We start from the raw sequence: 22,736 nt of genomic DNA on the forward strand, positions 1-22,736 counted from the left end.
TCCCCAAAGGTTCAAAAGGCCAATAAAAAGAATGCAAGAGTAGTGGCAAAAAATCATGACATTTAAAAAAAAATAAATCTCATGATTTTGGGGTGCTGACTGGTGATTTTTGAATTATTGCGGCTGGCAATCCTGCCTTACACAGATGACTACTATAACTTCAATTACTCCTTCTCCTGAACTGTGCTAAAAGCAAGAATAATCTGTGTGGGAGGAGTATGTAAATTGGCCATTGTTGGAATATGCCACAGGCACTTACTTTCTTCTTTTCCCAGGGGTGCTCTGCCCTGAGGTCCCACCATTACTCTGCTCCTTTCCCCAAAGCCCCACCCTCACCCTGCCCTGCCTCTTTCCAGTTCCACTCTGCCCCCTCCCCTGAACGTGCCCCACCCTCACTCTGCCTCTTTCCGCCCCCACTGCTCCCTCTCCCCCGCCAACCCCAGCACCTCCTGCCTGCTGCCGAACAGCTGATTGGCAGCAGGCGAGAGGCGCTGGGGTGGAAAGAGCTGATTGGAGGGTGGCTGGTGAGTGCTGAGCCAGCCCCGGAACACCCACAGTGTCGGCACCTGTGGAATATTCCCAATGACTTCTAGGCCCCATTCCAGAACCCAACAGTGCATGGAAACTTTTTGCGTGGAGCCACAAACGGGAATGAAAAATAGTTGTAATGTACTTTCCCTTGTCCTATGGCTTTTCTAGTGTGTGCGTAAGTGTAGGTTAGAATTCAGTCCATAGTTTATGGAGCACTTTGGGTACCCTTCAGGATGAAAAGTGCTATATAAATGTATGATTTCCAATGTTGCAACTTTTGAAATTTTATCACAGCTGTCCCAATATTCTTTTTTCATGAAGTCCCAGTTCCTGGAGTCATTTTATTGTGTGAGAATCTCAGCTTTTGTTTTTAAAATAGTGTCTTTCTAGTCTTCTGGTTGAAAATGTGAACCCTAAAAAATAGAAGGCAAGTAAAAAGAACCCCAGATCTTAAAATCACAAGTTTTTTGAGGCCTTACTCATTTTTAAATGTTTGGGGTTGAGAATACTGGATTTTTAATTTTAATTATTTTGGCAATAATATTGAATCTAAAGAGTGAGTGAAGAAGTGTTGTCTATTAGCTAGGGAGCAAGGGAATGGCAGCCAGAACTCCTGCATTCTATTTCTGACACTGATGTAAGTATATAATTTATGGTACTGTCTCTATGCCTCCGTTTGCTTATCTGTAAAATGGAGACAGTAATACTTACAAAAAGAAAAGGAGTACTTGTGGCACCTTAGAGACTAACCAGTTTATTTGAGCATAAGCTGTAGCTCACGAAAGGTTATGCTCAAATAAATTGGTTAGTCTCTAAGGTGCCACAAGTCCTCCTTTTCTTTTTGCGAATACAGACTAACACGGCTGTTACTCTGAAACCTGTCAGTAATACTTACCTCCCTCATGGGGTTGTTGAAAGTGTAATTTACTTATTTGTAAAGTGCTTCAGACCTCCTGGGTTCCAATTTTGTGAGATTCTAGATTTCTAGAGAAACAAGTATCTGAAACAGTTTAACTGAATAACAAAATCTTATTCAGGTTCACCTATCTCTAACTCTTTGATATTTTACCTCAAAATTAAAGTAGTTTAAGTCTTTTCTTACTAATTCTTTGCCTGTATAAATATTGACTGTTCCCATCAGAATGTGTGCCACTCATGACACTTATTCCTCAATGATCAGATGGATAGGCTCAGATTTCACCACTTAATGGTGACATCTTTGTCATCCATATTCTACAGTGTTTGTAGCGATACCAGCACCACCACACAGCTTTATGAGGCAATAACTATATCTCCTCATTTATCCACCCAGGAACTGGATTATTACCTCATAAAACAGTGTGATGGAAGTATTATTTAAATCCTAGCTTGTTGATATTCACCAGAATAATCCTTTTCTACTCATGGGTCTTGGCAAACCTCTCCATGTCTAAATGCATGAGTCTACAAATTCAGAGGCTAATTTCTTATTAGCGATCATATCCTCTATTAACATTATTATTATTATTTAACTAAGTACCATCTTCCAATTTGTTTGCCTTGCAGGTTGTGTATATAGCTGAAGCTCATGAGCTGTCCTATATAGTGACAGTATTAAAACCGTACACGATGTACAACTTCACTGTTACTCTCTGCAATCGAATTGAATGTGTAACCAGTGAACCAAGCATGGGACAAACCTTAGCAGCCGGTAAGGAAATAATCTGATCCATGTACAAAGTTGACGTAGCTTTCTAATGAGTACCATTACAGATGATCATAGTTTGATGCACACTGACAGGGATCGGTGTTGTTTTAATTTAAAATGACTTGCTTAATTATAATTTGTTTACCTTGACAGTTTAAAAACAAAACAAAATGTTTCCCAGGCAGGTTTATAGTATACTCTAATGCGATAGGATTTATGTGCTTCTCTCTCAATTACAAGTCAGTTATTTAGTTATCCTATTCCTGTTTGTTTATATCATGCCCATCCATAGCTCTTACGCTGATTAGAGCTGATAATAAATCAGTTGTTTCTTATAAGTCTTCATGTGCCAGATTTTCAAATGAAAACATGCAGAAGTGTATATGCACTTTTGCAAATGCTTGGCTGTACATGCAAGTGGGGGTTGCATTCTTTTCTTATGAAGTGGACTTGCAAACTTTGACTAGCTTGTGTGTGGTGAGTATTTGTGTATCTATGCCAGGGACACACTGATGTACATGCATATTTTGGGTGTGCCCATTTGAAAATATTCAGGTTATGAATGTTCTCTGTTACAGAGCTGCAGTACTGTAAACATCAATTCCAAATCTGTGGAGCACTTGCTGGTGGTGTGCAGAGAGTTGGCTGGTCACATTGCTCTCTCCTTATTTCCAGCTGCAGCACTACATAAAAAAACCATTAAATAATTCCACGATATTACCATTTCCAGTTATGCAGCTGCTGTATGGGATCATGAATGGGAAGGTGGTGGTCCTTGCAATCGTGAACAGTAGGAGAGGTGATCCATGAAATGAGCTATCTATTGTGATGTGGTCCAAAATATGAAAAAAAAATTGAGAACCCCTGCTATATAGAATATTGTTTAAGACGTTTTAATGTGCCCTTCTTCCCTTCCATGGCTTCCTTTCTACCTGTTTTCAGTTATGGGGAAAGTGATTTGTTCTCTCACAGTGGATACCACTCCCTCACTGTTCAGGCCTTCTGTTTGAATGAACAGAGATGGCTCTGAGATGGTGTCTCGTCTCTGTTTCTGGACTCCACGGAGATTTATTTGATCTCTTCACGCTGCAGCCCCTTTGAAATTTTAACTTGGCTGTCTTAAGAACCCATTCCATATAAGCATGACTTTACTTCTCCACCATCATTCCCAACCATCCAATTGTCATCTCTGGAATGGAGTATCAAATTAGTGCCAGCCTGGACAGCTCTTCACCATAGGAACCTTACTGTTCCAAGGGATTCCAAAGGCTAATAGCCCCAGAAACCAATATGACCTACATAGGACCTTTTGTTGTTGTTACAAATTATCCAATCTTGCGTGTATATATTTATTCAAAGATTGAGAATGAATAGCTCAGTTAAGCTTGACAGCTTGTTTATGACTGTCTCCTCCTCAGTTGTGTTAATGCTTAGAGACCTATCACATTAAAGAAGACAGGAGAATACAAAACAGAGTAACAGACAGGTCTGGATTTATTAGACATTCCACATTATAGCATTTTTCTGTTCACCGTTTCCAGATCTTGAAAGTGACCACCTTGAGAATTGGAGGGTTCAGTCTTGTATTGCATTTGCTCAGTTGAAACAGTACCACTGATGTTGATTTTCCCAGATTTTATGCTCATAAATTTTAAAATATAAAGGACAAAACACTTGGATTTTGCATGCCATTTCATCTTTCACCATTCAGTTTTTTTGTAACTGTAGCAAATTGTTTGCAATCCTACAGTTAAGTGTCTAATGCTATTTCCATAACAGTTTTATATTTTCAACGGTTCCATCCTGGGAGAAAATCTTGCTGAAAAAAAGTATTTAAAATATATTTATTTTTTAAAATAAAACCTCCTGGTTTTGTAATCTTCAAGTAATATAAGAGGTAGAATAATACTAGACAGACTTGGAGATGCCATTCCCATCAATAGCAGGGATAGTGGATCAGATCCTGGCCAATGCAAAGTCCTTGTTGCACCACTGAGTGGTACAGAGGGGAATTAAAATGGCCTTGAAAGGGGAGGTGAAGATTCTCTGAGTGTGAAGGAATCTCCATTTGGCAAAGAATCAGCAACACTGGCTCTGTGCCACTCCCTGTTGGCCCCCTGGCAGAAGGAGCTTGCTGGAGGAGGTGTGGCTGAAGTGTGCTTCCGTGTAATGGTCCCTTACGGCTGTTACAATCTAGTGCAATTTAGAGTAGTCTTGAGTTTTGTTTCAGCTTGTGGTAGAGCCAAATGCTGCTTCCAGCTTTACAGCTACAGCTCCCATTGACTTTTGAGAACAGAATTTGGCCCATTATCTCTTATTGATACCAGAGTGGAAGGACCCCAACACACAGTCTCTTTCTAAGCACAGTTTTGTTTTCCAAAGGTAGGCAAAACACAAAAAGAGTTCCTCAGCCCACCCTGGGCTACAGCTCTCAGGGAATTTTCCCTTTTGCCTTGTTATCCCTCCTTTTTCAGGACCCACAAAAGATTCTTCTGTGCTATTTTAATTGAGCACGACCTCTCAGGGCTTTCTCCTTGGGGGCCCTCTGTCCCCTGTAGGCTCCCAAGGGACTGAAGGCAGTGGAACTTTGGCTATCTTGCTCAGGGAATTTCAGAGAGAGAGAGAGAGAGAGTGCTCAGAACCAAGAGTAATGAGAGTAGCAAGAGCTCAGAAGAAGGGATAGAGCTGGGCTGAAAGCTGCAGGGAGGGGATGCTCCTGAAGCGGGGACCAGTGGAGTCAGATCAGGTTGGTGAAAGCAGAACCTGTGAACTTCTCCAGAACAGAGAGCCATGGCCAGAGAGGGCTGAGGGAGATACCTTCTGGCTCTCTAAGCTGGAAAGCTGGAGAGAGCTGAAGATTGGGAAATGATGGGGGGGATGAGCTTGCTGAAATCTCTGGGTAAGGGCTAGAACCACACCTGGTAAGCAAACAGGGTGGAGATGCTCCTCAGCTCTAGGTTCTGAGGTGGGGTGTGGGGGTGAGGGTGAGAGATGCTGGAGCTGTACTTGGTGTGTTGATGTATTATTGGGACTTGAAAGAGTGAATGTACTGTTTGGTCTGTGCAGGACAAATCTGGATTGCAGTTGAGAGTCTTTTATGCTAGTTAAACCTACAAAAGGCTATTTATATGTGGAAAGCTTGTGTGGAGTTACTGGAGGCGATGGAAGAAAAGGGAAAATGAGGCAAAAGCACTGGTCCTGTTGTGCCCTGCTGCAGCACTAGGAAGGAGATGCCTTCTTGCATATGGTGAAGAATGCAAGCAGGTGATCAGCCCATAGGAAAAAGGAACTGTGAATGCCTGAAGAGGGCACTCAAGGCAGAGGGCTGCTTGCATGGCCACTCTGTAGCCATTGAGGGGGCACCCAGGAGAGTTACCCTTTGACACGGATCTTAAACTATTTTTTTTATTTTCAAAGGTTTTTTCTGTTTTGTGTTTAATTCAGACCATTACATTATGGATCACATTCCCAGCAGATGTAATTGGCATAGCTTCATAGACTGGAGGTATACAAATTATACCAGCGGAGGATCTAGTCACAAGAAAGAGGTTCAAAAAATGTAGTTGCATAGAATACTAGGAATATTTGCATCACTCCCTGAATATTAAAATGAGTTCAGAGATGTTTGTCATTAAGGGGGTGCTGGAACAATTTGTACAGTGGGGTTGCTGAGAGCCATTGAATCAAACTGTAAACCCTGTATATAATGGAAACCACTTCAAGCCAGTGGGTGTTGCCGCACCCCTAGAACTGCTAGTTCCAGCACCTATGATTCATTTTTGAAAGCAGTTTATGGGCAAATCAGTGTCGTATACTTAATGCAGATTTCTCAAAGGCAAAACATTCAGGTGCTCAAAAGTTTTCTGTAAGGCACAGAGACATTTAGTTGTGTGTCTTTCTCCCCCCACGCTTCCATTCCTGGTTTGTGACATTTCAGCAGAATAGAATTAGCTGTGTGAGGACTATAACGGAACAGTAATTGCTTATCCTACAGATCTCAATATCAAATAGTCAGTGTGCCTTAAACAATCTATACAGCTGTGTATCATTAACTACTGTGTGACTGAACGCACTTTTTGTAATTAAGTTTGTCTTTCATTTGTCCTTTGGTAAGATTTTTTTCAAACTTAAATTTAACAACATTTGTTTTTAAGAGAGACACCAAAACACACCCTGGTGATTGCTGCCATTCACCCCAGCACATTGTATTACTGCTCCTTTGCTTTTGATAGCAATTAGAGGGTTCAGAAGCTAATTTGTAGAAGATATTCTTCCAGCAGCAGCTGCATCTGGCTTCTTGGCAGACTCCTCAAGCAGTTGTATTGGTGGCTTTGGAGTTGCCTCTGGGTTTACTGGGGTAATGATGCTGATGTGCTGTCTGGGCTGTCTTACACTCCTAGATGTCATTTTATTTGTTGATTACCCTTTTAATCTAAGTAATTTTGTCCATTTTTATCCATTTATGAAGAAAGTCCAGTGCAAACTCTTTTGGAGAGCTACATTCCATTTGTGCTAGCAATGCATCACTCGCTTATGCCTGTCATAAATTGGTTTTCTGCACAATTCTAAGCAACAGTCTTAAAACAACCCATGTCCCATTATGCTGGTAATTAATCGTGCATTAACTTCTCTCTCTCTATTAAAAGTAAAATATGAAGGCTGTTTGCTGCTGGTCTGAAAACACACATTGTTTTGCATGCATGTACATAAGTCTTTTCATTGCGAATAGGACCCAAAGTGATTAAACAAGCTCTCTTAATATGTTAATTTATAATTTTAATTACAACAATCTTGTATATATAGTCATTAGTGAATACTAATATAAATATTTTTCGACCTTTTTATTCATAATGCATAAACCAATCATCCAGTTACTTCTCGGCAGTTGGCTGTTTTTGTTTCATAATACAATCTTTGTTCTCAGTTATGAATGCATTTTGTTCATTCCTGTCTTGAATAATCCCTCATTAAGCTAGTCACTTTCTGCTCCATGCTAAAAAGGAAAAATTATCATGCAAATGTGGCATGCCATATTAAAAAGCACATTACCAAACACTTTTGTTGCTGTCCTTCAATTAGTTTCCCTTCTTTGAATTTAATTTCATTTGTTGTTAAACTACTGACTTGATGTATGGACTCATGAATTTGAGGCTGCTGCCAAGAATGTAGAAGGAAAAAAAAATCAAAGCCTCTTCAGCAGGCTGCAGAGGCAAAACTGAAATGAATTTGCTTCACCTTTGACAAGAACACTTGAACAGCATTGGAGTCGTCTGATGATTCAGCTTGGCTAATTATCTGATTATTTATTTCAAGAATAAAGGCACTGGTTTACAATTAGAGAACTGTAAAGTAATCTAAGAAATTTGGTAATGACAGATGACTTAAGTAACTTCTGAGATAAACAGTATCTGCTCAAACTTGTCTCGCTGAGTGTTCTCAAGCTGTAGTTAAACTGCTCTTTGAGTCTTGGCAAAATAGTAGGAAGCCAAAAGTTGTTTGTTTGTTCTCCCAACATTACACTTCAGAAAGTAGCTCAAATTATTCTTTTGCCAGTGTGTCAAATTTGCATGGTTTTTAAGGTATGTGTAAGCTGTATTTCTCTTGATTAAAAGCTTTTGGTTCAAAGCAATACTTTTTAATTGCCTAATGATATAAGTCAGTTCTTAGGAAAGAACCATGCATTTAGGAGTTCATTTGCAATATAACTGAAAAATTCATTGCATGGCAGTAAAACAATTTACTGTTAATTACAAGGAGAAGAATTTGCTGTACTATGCTCACAGATTGCCATGAATCATGCAGCACTCCTAGAGATTTATAACAGATGTGTAAGTGGGATGAATTAGCAGGGTTTAATAACAGAGACACAAATCATGCAGACTTCAAGGAGCTTTAATTGATATACTAGAATGTGACGGGCATGAATCACTCAGCCATTCAACAGCACTGTAACATATGGTCAGCTCAATATGCTGCATCTTAAATCGGTTGGTAAGTCGTTGGTTGTCCCATATGGTGGAAGCAATATATTTTTCGTGATTTTTTTAAAAATACTGTATTTTACATCTATTTTTAAGATATGGTTATAATACATGTTATTAAATTGTCTCCTGATACCCATTATGGATGTTTTCTTATTTGTTTTTTCATTAAAATTTCTTTAAAAAACCCCCAAAAACCCTAAAAAGAGTCTTCTGAAAAAGTCTAAAATAATTGTCAGAAGCCATAAGTACTGTTGCTTCACTCATATACTATTGACACATTTGATACTGCTTGAAGTGCATATGGAAGCAGAGCTTGTACCAGGAATGCTACAGCAATTGCAGGGTCCTGTGAACCAAATAACACACTGCAATAATGAAACTGATAGCTGTCTGGCTTTGCATATAGTTTTACTCATAGGCAAAATCTGGAGACAAATAGGACCCATCCCACCCTGCCAAAAAAAATTGCACCTCCAAAATGGTTGTGAAGTTCACAACTGCTCTGATTTGTATGTGCTACAGTATGAACTCTAATGGACAGCCGTCAAAAATGTAAGTATTTATATGTCTCCATTGTCAATATTACCTTTTAAAATAGTACAAACAAGAGTAACACCTTGCTCCTGTAATCATCCTGAAAACCTTAAATAGCTAATTGGAGACTAATACTGATGGGTACAGAAACATCCACCTGTAATACACTGAAAATTATTTATACAAACATATACAAGTATGTAGACTGGTAAAGGTTTTGTAGCCAGGGTGTAAACACATTTTTATTGGGACAGGAATCTGGCAGTCTGAGGAAAAGCTTTAGCAGTTGTATTAATAAACCTGACAGACTTGAGAAAGGAATATTGCATCTTTAGAACTGTGGCTGCCAGAATTTAATGTCAACAATTAAAATTTATTTTGATCCTTACCTAGTGTTTATTACTGTTTGTATACACAACAGACCTTACTAATACAGAGATGCACTATTAGATGGAATTACCATCTGTTCAGAGTGAAATGCTGGCATCTGTCTTAGAGTCTAAAACTAAAATGATATTATTTCAAACAAAAACAAAATTAACTGCTCTTTACTTAGCAACTCGTTTTTGCATGTGCGCTCACATACATAGGAAAGGCTTATTTGTAATGACCTATGTAATAATGTCTATATTTGGATATATGACTTTAAAATAAGCTGTATGGACCATCTGTCTTTACTGGTCTTTTGGTGCCCTCTGTTACACAATGGCACGCAGCAATCATAGGCTTTTAAATACTGTTTTAGCTTTACAATATATTAAATATGTATTATAGTGCAAGACATTAAAACTACATAATTAAAATACCCAAAATGTGACTTTGAATCTACTAAAATACAGTATGCTCATTATTTTGACAGATATGTCTTAACAGAATGTGACTGAAAAAAATTTAAATAGGTAAAATTATAGTCAATTCATCTTAACTTAATAGCTACAGGTACCACAGTGACACCTTTAGGAAAATATATACTGTATCTTTTAGTCCTGAATATTTTAAATTTCAGCATACAGTACCATGAAGGCCAATGTTACAGATTTATTTTCAGCTTTTTGGGGGGTCTGGACTTAAGAATAGGCTCTCACTGTGTGCAAGGAGGTGAATTCTCAAGTACCAAGGACATTGTAGTTTAAATACGGATGTTATAGCAAAGACTTTCTGAAAGGCTAGGCTTCTATTCCATATATCACCAAATAATAAATTGTGTCATGCCAGTGTTTAATGCATGTACACAGTGCATTAACTGTAACTGTAGTACATTTATTTGTGCTAGAGGAGACTTGAAAATGATTAAAAGATCAATACTTCCCTGTCACAGAAGCAAGTGTTACGATGCATTTAAGTAGTTAATTGCATAAGCCCCATAAAAGCTTCAAGTTTGGGTAGCAGGGATGCCATAATTACAGTCCAAGCAGCTACCATTTATTAATGGTGGACTTCTAAGGGAGATATGCTTGTTGTCATAAGTGTTGGCTATCTGTGTACATTTTAGAAATAATGAATTTTAGCATCAGTAAGTTGAACCGGAGGGCTCAACCTCAGTACTCACCTTTGAAATGCTGACGTACACCTATTATCTCCAACAATGAAGTTTTGATTGTTAAGCCATGTTTTCTGTTTAAACCTCTGCATTTATATTGAAATTCATTAGTGTTCTGCCCTACTTATGCAGGGAAAGCTTATGACCTCACACCACACTACTTTAATTTTGACATTGTAAATTTCTAACATAGCGATGTGATGCTAATTAGAGTGTGAAGTCATAAATGATGTCTAAGTAGGAATTTACAACACACACAGTATGGTTGGTGGGTTTTTTTCATCCCTTCAAGAAGATTATTTATCAAGTTGGAGGAAAAGAAATAGCAACATGCTACGGGTTAATGGGAGAAAAGAAAAGTATGTTAATAGTCCTGTAAATGCAAGGATCTTTAAAAGGAGTCATTAATTCAATCCAAATGAAGGTCTATACAATGAATTCACAGTATATACAAGGGTGTGTTGTGATGTAATTTGTTAGATTTTGAAGATCTGTATTTTAGTCCAGATCATGTTATTCCTGAAGTGAGTTTGGTGCCCTATAATCATCATGGGAACGGTTTCCTTGAACGTGTTTCCATCATATCTCCCTTCCAGTCGCACACAATGAAGATTCATTTATTAAATCCTTATTTATCAGACAGAGGGGTTACTTAACAATATAAAATGGATATGGATTCCATTAATAAAGAACTACTGCACATCTGCTGTAGACCTTAGCTTGTTACACTGCTTTGCTGAATCAATCCACTCACACCTGTAGGACCATCATTTCATTATCCAAACAGGTCATGCTGCCCTCCAGTGGCTTACTGTACACTGTTTTTAAAAAACTTCAATAGTTTTATTTCATAATTCAACTGTAGAGTCATCATCTCAGTTGGCTTGATTAAACAGGGTATCACACCGAATGTTCCAGTATTGGGAAAATAAAGTAATAGTATCAAACTCTGTGACATGCTCAGACCTCCAAAGAGTCAGTCTTGTATCAGCTTCATAGTGTCCTGCAGAGCACCAGTTTTTAGGCAAGAAAAGATGGAGAGTAACATTTACTCAAGTTGGAGAATTATCTGTATACATGACAATGGCTCATAAAATTATATACCTGCTTTGAGGAAGAATCTTTCATGGAAACAGTGAGGATGTGCCAAACTGGTTATTTGCTAGAGTGCAATCACGGTGTTGTAGGTCCTCAATACAAGTTCTGGGATAATGGTTGTGCTTTTGTTGACCAGAAGTAGTTCACTTTGTGGCAAAATCATGTTTTATCATGTTCCAGAGTGCTAAAATGAAGTTAGGAAGAAGCTACTAAAGTTTGATTTTCCTCTGAGCTTAGGCCCCGACGCTGCATTGAGAACCCTGTGGCAGTGTGCCTACATGGAGCCCCTTGAGAGCAATGCAGGATTGGGGGCTAAGAGTCTAATCAAGGAGAGAACATTAATTCTATTATGTAGGAAGTGATTCAGATTATTAAGGGTCCATAAGAGTTATGTCTCATGGTCTGCGTGGGATGGAATAGTAGATAATTGTATCAGAAGTTTGAAGATCAAATGAGGCATTACTACAGGGTTGAGACTAGGTTTTTTTTTAACCATCAAGAATCCTTCCATTAGTATAGGAGCACAGTATAGGGGCTCCATGGAGATTTGCATTTATTGACCAGAAACTGGGTCCCTCATAAACAATATATTATGTGTATGAATTTAAGTCCCAAGAAGTCTGGACAGTTATGCATGGGTAACAATTTTTTCCCCTACACATAGCACCAAGAAAACTTGCTGCCCCTCTTCTTGAAGGAGTAAACAGCACAGTGTTAAAGATAAATTGGAATGAACCTGAAGAGCTTAATGGGCCTTCTCCCATCTACCAGCTGGAAAGGATGGATTCATCTTTAGCTATATCGAGGGTAGAAGTAATGAAAGGAATCCGTTTCCCAGGAAATGGTTATTACAAATTCCCCAGTTCTGCTCTCCCTGCCAATACGTACTTTACAGGTAAATGAATTTAAATTACTTACAGAATGTTTAAATTGTACTCTACATTTGTTTTACCATTTATTATCTTCTATATCGTTTTTTTATTGCTAGATCTGTAGCTTTTACTTTGAGTATCGTGTGATTGTTAGCTATGTAAAGACTACTTCAGTTGTGCTAAGTCTATAACTGAATGCATTCGCTTGAAAGTTACAAATTCTCACAAAGAACCTGTAGAAACCTTTATCAGACATGGGATTTTGATTCCTTTGGACTCAGACACTGATCTATGGTGAGCACTGCTGCAGACATGGTACATTTCTTAGTGGGAAATATAAACTGGATTTTTATTTATTTTTCTGGGGTGAGATCTCTGCAGTGTATTCACTATTAATTCTAAAGCGTGTTTCTTCCTCTGCTACCATTTAGTGACCCAGTGGTGGTGTGAGACCTGGTAGAAAAACTCTCTTTCCCTTGCTCCTGTTTTGGATTTCTCTAGTATTCTCAGAGTGGTGGGACAAAATGTACCTGTGACTATACTATGAACATCAGTGTTTTGGGTGTGTGGTGGGGGTAGGGGCTGGGTGAGGGGCGTTGCACCAATCTGACAAATTGACTTGTACCTGTAGTTCTGCTGTTCCTGGATTGCTGGTGCCTACCATCAGCACTCTTTCTATCCTTGCTTCTGGCTTGGGTGAGTGAACTTTTCAGGTGGAAAGCCTGTGAAAGATGCAGTGCTCTATTGAAATAATCTGCTTCTGCTGTTGCCCTTCATTTTGTGGACCAGACAAGTGTGTTTCCAGGGCATCAGTGAAAACTTGAGCTGCTTGGGAAATGTCCAGGCCAAGCTGATGATGTTTTCTGGGATGCCAGCTCATGGTACCAATTGGCCTTCGTCGTTTTCACCAGATTCAAAGTGATCACTTTTCTCTGATTTCCTGTTGACAGGCTGAATCATATCACTTTGCTCAATGCTAGTGTGTCAATTAAAAGTCTTGTATTCACTCCTTTTGCTGACTTTGTCTTAAGGTGCTTAAAGCACAGTGGTGATTCACGGGAGTTGTCTCTGACTGTGCATAGCAAGCCCATAGCAACAGCCAGTGGACTCTCCTCAACAACTAAAGTGCTTGATGTTCATTCCCCTGTTATTAAAAGCCTGTAACCTCCCCTGCATGTTTAGTGAAAATCTTTTATTTGCTTATCCCATTGTCTCTCTGTACTGTTGTGGTCTAAACTGCATAGGGATCAAGGGTGCAGTTTTTCTGATTGGGCTATTGCTATCAGCTCTGTTGCTCCAGTGGAAGGGGATATTCTCCACTATTAGTCTGAGGAGAGCCAAAGAGTGATGGATATCACTGAATCTCCCTCTACCCGTGCTCAGAAGCCCCGGAGTGTTCCATTTCCCTTCCATGGGTGGGACAGCTAGCTGGGCTCATTAACGTAATCTGTTCTGTTGTCGTGACTTCGGTGCTACAAGCAAAGTGTTGTTTGACCATGGGGCAGTTTAGCCAGTGAGGTTGTTTGTACTATTGAAACTGAGGGCTAGGAGGAAGGAGAAGGTCTCTCTGGAGATGATTGAAGCGGACTCTGGAAGGTATAGACAGAAGGGATGGGAGAAGATGTTAAAATAGAATCCCCTTTAATTTGCCATTTTGTGGCTGCTTATGATACAGATAAATGTCATTTATCATCACTTGGGATTATAATCTTTCTATGGAGATCAGCTATTAGTCATAGTATCTGGAGATGGGCTGGGACTGAAATGTGGTAAGCAATTTGTCCAGACATCTACAGATAACACCGGGCGACCGGATTAAATCAGCCAGTATGATACCCAGAAATGTAGAAGTCATGTATCTTGACAACTCAATAAATTATCCAAAAATAAAAATGTGGGTAGCTGTATATTCAGTCATGTGGATTCAGCACCCCTTCCAAAATATCACGGGGGCGGGGGGAGGGGCAGGACAGAGAACTTGAAGAACGAGACCATAAAAAGAAAGAAGTGTATGGAAGGTAAAAAATCCTTTAAAATTGTTTTCTCCACATATTCCTTCCCTAAATCTTTCCCTTACAATGCACTGCTGAAGTCAGGCATTTGGCATACAGTGTATTCTTTAGATGGAATGGTTTCACTATACATACAGCTGTGTGCATTTTTGACACAAAAGTGTGCCAACTTGTACATGCCAGCCAGCAGACATATTGTGTGTGTGAATAATCACTGTTCCAGAAAAGACAGATCAGTTTATTCATTGATAATAAATGTAGTTGTCCTCACTTCCTTCCCTGACCATTCTTATACTCTGAGGGGCAAGTAATAGGGGCAGATGTATTATCTGGGAAGTTTTCCAAATTCATCTTATAAAAAGAAGTAAGGCAATAAACATTGGCTGTACTAAGAAGGATCCTTCTGTCTGTAACAAAGCCTCCAGCTCCACAGTAAAATGTGCTCTGAGTATACGTTAGGTAGCGAGGAAGTCCGGTATAGATGAAAATCACTTCTGCCACAGCTGTCCACAAGCAACTTGTCAGTTCCCAAAACTGTGAAGAATTTTCCTCTATACAGCTGCATGCTTAAGGCACCTGGAAATAGACTTTTACGGAAGAGGCGGATTGAATTATTTTGAACACTCCTGCCCTACTCTGGAGGTAACAAAACATGTCCTAATTTATCTGCATTCTCCATATTCTTCAAAATGTTACTGGGTGCACTAATTGTTAGTAATTTTGCTTTAGGTGATGCTGTTTCAGGTCATGTCATATCAGCGTTGCTGGTACTGTTTCACGAGACGCTTTTGCAGTCTCTGAAGTGCTCAAAATACACTTTGTTCCATGAGACGTACTTAACTGGGGAGGAGGTCAGTGAGGTGACTTCCAGGACTACGGTTATGAGAACATCCAGCAATCTCCATCTGCAGAAGATGGAAGGATGGGAACTCCTTTCTGCCCTAGATTTGTTGATGAAGCCAGGTGGTCAAAGTATATGTTCCCTTTAAAACATTCCCTTGACTCTGGGTTCTGAGACTTGCTTAGAAGCTACTATTTTTGTTAATGCGTTTTTACCAGTGTGTCCTTATGTTTAAAATTCTCTTTGGTAATAAAGAAAATGGGGGAAAAAACTACTGATATCTCTGTTAATTTTCCAGATGTGGATTTAGTGGCTGTTAGGAAGAGGGAATCAATTACAGTTTAAAATGTCTTGTTTGGAGAAAGTACTCTTTAGGGATAGTTTTTTCAAATGGCCTTCCAAAATACCTGTTTGTTTGCATTAAAACTTACAAGTCTAAGAAAGTTACTTGTGCTGGGAATTTGTGATTGCAAAGAAGGTGACTGTAGAGTACAGAGAGGGCATTTTCAGTCATCAAAAATTTGTCCTGTAGAATGTAGTTTACCAATTAGTTATTTTGTCTGGCATATTTACAATGAGTATTGCTCATGTCTCTCTAATTTAAAGTCCTTAATCATCGAAAGTTATTGAAGAATCAGATTTAATATTTTCTTCTTCCACCTCAACATACCTGTGAGTAATTAAGAGCGGTCATAACAGCAGCAAAGATGTTATTGTTGATGCTGATGTGTTTGCTGCTTGAGAGGAGCCTCCAAATCTTTGATAGTGGGAGCGTTTACAGTGGCTAGTAGCTTTATTTAGATTTTGCATTTTTTTCATTGCTATATACAGTATGTTTAATACAGAGTCTGAACTTGCCTAGTGATTAGTATCCTTAGCGCAGACTGAGAAGAAGAGATTACACTGAGATTTATATTCACTGAGAGATACTTGTAAGCCTTGTGGAACAGGGTGCTCTGTCCCCGTTAAATGGTAGGGGGACTGGAGCGAGCTATCCCTAGTTGCAGTTCTGGCACACATAAAGGTCTAGGGACTGGCACGGGCAGTTGCTGGGAGAAAAGAAGTGGTCCTTGGGTGATAGTGTCTGGGGTAGGGGTGGGGGAACCCAAACAGGTTACTGCTTATTTAAGCAATTGGGACCCAGGAGCCTGGTACTGTAGGGTGGGTTAAGGCTCCCCTCGCTCTCTCTGTCAACCAAGCCAAGTTTTGGAAAAGAGGGCAGGATATATAATCTGCCTCTTCCCTCATAATGGAAAAGATACTATCAGGAGAAGGACTGCTCACCTGCTGACCTCTCGCAGAGGAAAAAAGACTGAGCTGGTTTGAGGTGTCTTCCAGAGGTGAAGATGGTGGGAAGACAGTACTCCAGCAGACACACCTATGCAGAAAGGGCTTTGTTATGAAGGTGTGGAGTTCTGTTTGTTTGAAAGACTTCGCTGCCAGTCCACGTAAAACTGGATGGGGCTAATTTAAAAAGATCATCTGGGAGAAGCCATCTTGAAGCAGGACACAGCCCCATGAAGGAGGGGGATCTCTGACCGGGGAAAGGCTTTCAGCTTGAAGGGCTATTGGAGACTATTTTTTAGACTTAATAAATTAGACTCCCAAGAAGGGGAGTATTGTTTTAAGTACTTTGGACTGCAAAAAAGTTATTGGGAGACCCAGGAGGCAAGTGATGGTGAAGTGCTTATGGGACACCTCATTCTATGAGAGGGTGCTCTCTGAAGATGGCATCCTGCTATAGCCCTCATCATTCTAGTGTCTGAATACCTCAGAAGCATTAAAAATGTATCTTCACAATGTCCCTGTGAAGTAGGGAAGGTACTGTCCCTGTTTTGTAGATGGGAGAACTGAGGCACAGTGAGATTAAGGCTGGGATTTTCAAAGGTGCCTGAGGGAGTTAGCTTCAACAGGAGCTGGGTGTCTGACTCTGTTGTACTCCTTTGAAAATTGCAGCCTAAATGACATGCCTGTGATCAGACAGGACATCTGTGGCAGAGTTTGCATCTGTCAGGAGTCCTGGATGTTTGGGAGCATTGCTGAGCTGGAAAGCCTTTAGGGTCTTGTCGGTGGAGTTGGGATTGATGGATTGAGTTCAAGGGCAGCTGTGGCTCACTGTACTCTATGAAGCCCAACCTGGAGCATTTAGGGAATATAAAGAGTGGTTAGGCTGCTAGGAGTGGCTCACCTGCCACACAAGATGGAAGTTTCCTCTCCAGTATTTTGATTTTGTCATGTTCAGAAGATCTTTTTTTGGTTTTTCATTTTGGACCAGGAAGGGGCTTAGGGACTGTGTCTATTTGGATGTGGATAAATTGGAGAGAGTCCAGCGAAGGGCAACAAAAATGATTAGGGGTCTAGAGCACATGACTTATGAGGAGAGGCTGAGGGAGCTGGGATTGTTTAGTCTGCAGAAGAGAAGAATGAGGGGGGATTTGATAGCTGCTTTCAACTACCTGAAAGGGGGTTCCAAAGAGGATGGCTCTAGACTGTTCTCAATGGTAGCAGATGACAGAATGAGGAGTAATGGTCTCAAGTTGCAATGGGGGAGGTTTAGATTGGATATTAGGAAAAACTTTTTCACTAAGAGGGTGGTGAAACACTGGAATGCGTTACCTAGGGAGGTGGTAGAATCTCCTTCCTTAGAGGTTTTTAAGGTCAGGCTTGACAAAGCCCTGGCTGGGATGATTTAACTGGGAATTGGTCCTGCTTCGAGCAGGGGGTTGGACTAGATGACCTTCTGGGGTCCCTTCCAACCCTGATATTCTATGATTCTATGATTCTATTTTCAATCATATGAGGACTTTAGTCCTTCCTAAATGGAGAAGATTCAAAACCTGCAGTTGGGTAAACTGTTGAAGATATTACTGTGCTGTAAGGTCATTTCTAGGGAACAGATAAAAGAAAGTCGATGAGTCTTAGTCTATGAATTGACGAGAAAGTAACCTTGGTGGGGTAGGAGAGTTTAGCAACCCAAGCCAGAGCCCTGGACCTGAGGTTGGAACTCCACAGTGTAGGGCAGTTTGTAGTTCCCTTCTTTCTTACACTGGGAGAAAATAGGTAGCATTTGCGCCCAGATATCCTGAGTGCCTTAACCACAAGATCATATTAGAATGCTCACACATAAAATATATATATGGTGGTGGTGGGGAAACACATACTCGGCAATACGTTAATGATACGTTAATTCCACCGCTGGAGACATGTTTAAAATTCATATTGGGCAGGGAAACTGGTTGATTTCATTTCTACTCTCTACTGGATGTGGATCCATAGGAAAACACGGTTACAAAATTCCAGTTCAGAAGTAGATGAGAACTGGAAATGAATGTGTACTGTACTTAGGCTGTGATGTTAAGCATGACTGAGAAAAATGGTCACCATCTGTCAGACTATGATCCTATGGAAAATTTTTAAAACTTTTGCTATTCTTCTATTTAATATCTTAAGTGGGGCATGGGGAGTTACCTATATAATCACCCACATGTCGAATGAGAATATGTTTTACATTGGAACTGGAACTTTGAGCAGAAACTGACAAAGGGCTATTAGGATGATCCGAGGAATGGAAAACTTCTCTTATGAAAGGAGACTCAAGGAGCTTGGCTTGTTTAGCCTAACTAAAAGAAGGTTGAGGGGAGATGTGATTGCTCTCTATAAATATATCAGAGGGATAAATACCGGAGAGGGAGAGGAATTATTTAAGCTCAGTACCAATGTGGACATAAGAACAAATGGATATAAACTGGCCACCAGGAAGTTTAGACTTGAAATTAGATGAAGGTTTCTAACCATCGGAGGAGTGAAGTTTTGGAATAGCCTTCCAAGGGAAGCAGTGGGGGCAAAAGATCTATCTGGCTTTAAGATTAAACTCGATAAGTTTATGGAGGAGATGCTATGATGGGATAACATGATTTTGGTAATTAAATATTCATGGTAAATAGGCCTAATGGCCTGTGATGGGATGTTAGATGGGGTGGGATCTGAGTTACCCAGGAAAGAATTTTCTGTAGTATCTGGCTGGTGAATCTTGCCTATATGCTCAGGGTTCAGCTGATCGCCATATTTGGGGTCGGGAAGGAATTTTTCTGCAGGCCAGATTGGAAGAGGCCCTGGAGGTTTTTCGCCTTCCTCTGTAGCATGGGGCATGGGTCACTTGCTGGAGGATTCTCTGCTCCTTGAAGTCTTTAAACCACGATTTGAGGACTTCAATAGCTCAGACATAGGTGAGAGGTTTTTCGCAGGAGTGGGTGGGTGAAATTCTGTGGCCTGCATTGTGCAGGAGGTCAGACTAGATGATCATAATGGTCCCTTCTGATCTTAGTATCTATGATCTATGATCTAATTATGTCAAACTGTGTTGTGTTTTTTGTGATGCAGACAAATATTCTTTTGGAACCAGTGAAAAAAAACAGTAAACACATTTTATGTGTGATCTGAAATGAGACTGAAGCAATAGAGCAAATTCCATTCTGCACAGCAATAAATCTTGAACAAACATTTTGTAGTTATTACAAGAAACAAATATTTTCATTGATAAATGGAAAACAAAACACAACACCCCCCCCCCCAAAAAAAAACTATTTCAGGCATCCCAGAAGAAAATTCTAGAATATATTATGATAAACTAGGACAGATGGTCACTTTACAAAGATGGCATTAAAAGTATGTTTGGGATTTCTGTCAAGAGGTGCTATGTGTTTTCAGACCTTGTTTGATTCTTATGCCAAGCCCCTTGAGTTTTCTCTTCAGACTCAGTCTTGTCTTCACAAAAGAATCATTTTAACCCATGTTTTCCTCTTCATTTTACTTCCTTCCACTGAAGGTCTTGTGCCTCCCTGTGAAGTTGGTGGTCTCAGTGAAGAGCCATTCTTTCACTTTTCTGCCAGATAGCCACTCTCACAACCGTTGCCTGGCCACTTCAGAAGAAACACAGGAGGCAATGGATGTGATGTAAATTAGGCCACAGTTTTATTCACATAAAATATGTGGGAGTATTGGGCAACAAATAGCATGGTGCAGGAAGAAGGGGGATCGGTTCCGCACTGTTCCAGAGGTATGAGTTCCAAGCTCTTTTCCTCACCTCCTTTAATGGGGGTTATGAAGAGGAGGCTCTATCTCCCCATGGTATGAAATGCAGGAGCTCCAACCCCCCTTACTCAGCTCTCTTAGGGATGCTTTCCTTCAAATCCTTTTCCAATTCATTTTATTAACTATATTCCTTCCATACCAACTACCCGTGCTAACCTGATCCTGGGACAAGAGGGCCTCCTACTCTTCCGGTTAGCAGGAAGGACGATGCAGTGACTTTCTCCTGACCTGGCCCCAACTGCTTCCTGCCCTTCCTGTACATCCCCAGAAACTTTCCTCCTGTCCCCACCTCTTGTAAGAATCTTTTTAAAGTGGCAATGCCACTTTTCTTCTAACTAGTCAGACAAAGATCCCCTTGAGTGAAGGTTGCAGTCGGTACATTTTAGCGAGAATTTAGTCCTTGCACTTAAAATGAATTCAGAGTTTCATCTGGAAAAAGACATTCCTTCCTTCCTTAGTAATCCCAAGAAGCCTAAAGATCAGGAGATGGGGGAGATGGATATAAAGAAAAAGGAGTGATCCAGCACAACAAAGGGAACTGTGCTGCTTTATGAACAAAACATCTTAAAACATTTTCTAACATGCACAACAGGGACTTATGCAGCAAATATTCCAAGCTGACAGTGACCTCGCCAGCGTTACAGGGGTAATATTTTCACTAAGATGAACTGTTTTTGTTAGGCATAGACATACTTTCTATCAGCATCAAGCATCTGCTTTTTCACTCTCTTCTATATTGTAAAAAGATTTATTGTAGCCGGTACAGAAAAACCCCAATTCTCCACTTGTGTATGAATTCTCATATTTACCTCTTGTAGCATAATAGGTCAGCTATGCGGCTCAGGCTCTGGCACCCAGTTGCTTTTTTTTATCCTTTCAAAGACTCCAGAGCCAAAATACATTATTGCTAGTATTCAGTGACATTCTGCACTGGAAGGTTTAAAATTTATTTTCCTGTCTTTGCATGAAAAGTTTTAGAGTGGGTAGTAACTCCAAGAGCACAAGTTCGGAAAGCAGTATATTTTGGTCCTGATCCTTTAACTGACTCTGTGCAGAAAGAACGCTGTTCCCATGTGGATCTTTGGTATCTGCCTGTATGGAGCCAGTTGCAGGATCAGGAACTCATTTTCTCTGCTAATTTGTGCTAATAGCCAACATACCAATTTTGGTTCATGAACTTCCAGCTCTACATCTCCTGTTTTTAACCATAATAATTTCAACCCACTCTTTGAATCATATCAACTTGGTCATTTTGTTAAGACTAATTCAGTTATTCTGTCTCCCTTTTGTACCTTTTCCCATCAACATTTGTTGTTACAGATTATTGTAACATCTTGTGAACTTTTACATACTTTTTTTTACAGTTGAGTTCACAATTTGGATAAATTTTCAGGCCCAATTGTTGCATGTCCTCCACCCTCTTGAATCTTTCCTCAGAAAAGCAGAATACCGCTATTCACGCTGCCCAAGAAATAGTTTTACTTTTTATTTGTCCCAGTCTTCAATAACAGCAGGACAAATTGTGGCATAAAATACACGGTAGAAAAACCATCAAAGATATACCTGAACAGAACTGATCCATTCAAGAAATCTTTCTTAATCATAATATATTTTCATTTGAAATGCCTATGCATGAAGATATGAGTCTTCTATAACATGATGGATAAAATGCTGAATTACTGAAGCATATGCAACAGCAGAAAAATCTGTTTTCCAAAGGGGTTCAAAATGCATTCAAGATGCTTCATGACAAGCTTGATAGGACACAGGGCACCACAGAAGAAATCTGCAAGGATGTTACCTGGTCCTCTGTCAACATCTTCTTTAAGTGATACAGGCTTGGTATATTTTGATGTGCAGAAGCAGACTTTGGCAGCAAGTGTTCCATATGGCGGTGCCTAAGTTACTGACTTCATCACTTTCTGTGAGACCGGGAAAACCTATAACTGCTTATCTCACCCTGTCTACTATTTCTCCTTGCTGCTTGCTGTATTCCACTAGTGCCATGCTGAGGCAGTGACAAAACCAATATGTAGAACAGATACATTTTTCAAAGTTTTCCATGTTACCACTTTAACTTTTGTTCTGGCCCTAAGAGATTTTTCTAAACTTCAAAACGAATGCTGCAAGATTGAATATAACTGAAGTCAACTCTATTTCGTGGCCTTCTAGCAAAGAATCCAGGATGCTGAATATTTTTGTAATTATGGACACATGTAAATGACTCTTCTACGTTTCAAAGTAAGAATGGAGTAGACTGGCGGAGCATGACCTCAGACATATACTAAGGTAGTATGGTACGTCTAAGTTTAGGCCTTACTAGACACTAACTTCCTGCTGTCTTGTCTGAGATAGCTGAGCTTTTACGTTTTCAGTGAGATCAGAAAGCAACAACTAGGACATTTTAATAGTCTTGGCTTCAGTCCTTTTTAACTTGTGTTTCTGGTATAGCTGTGCTATTTGCTGCATCCTCCAAGACCTTCCTTAATTCTAGGAGGCTTATAAACACCAGCCTCTCCCTCCCCTTCAAAGTGTCAATCAAAAAG

General features: G+C 39.9%; 1 protein-coding gene across 1 annotated transcript in view; it reads left to right on the forward strand.

Moving 5' to 3' along the window:
- USH2A (usherin) overlaps positions 1-22,736 on the forward strand; it is a 562,110-nt gene that overhangs the window by 133,791 nt on the left and 405,583 nt on the right. The window contains exons 20-21 of the mRNA XM_074949260.1: positions 2,077-2,221; positions 12,039-12,269. Of these exons, the coding sequence (XP_074805361.1) occupies positions 2,077-2,221; positions 12,039-12,269 (376 nt within the window). The remainder of the gene's footprint in view (positions 1-2,076; positions 2,222-12,038; positions 12,270-22,736) is intronic.

Source organism: Natator depressus, chromosome 3, assembly GCF_965152275.1.
Source record: "Natator depressus isolate rNatDep1 chromosome 3, rNatDep2.hap1, whole genome shotgun sequence".
NCBI lineage: Eukaryota > Metazoa > Chordata > Testudines > Cheloniidae > Natator > Natator depressus.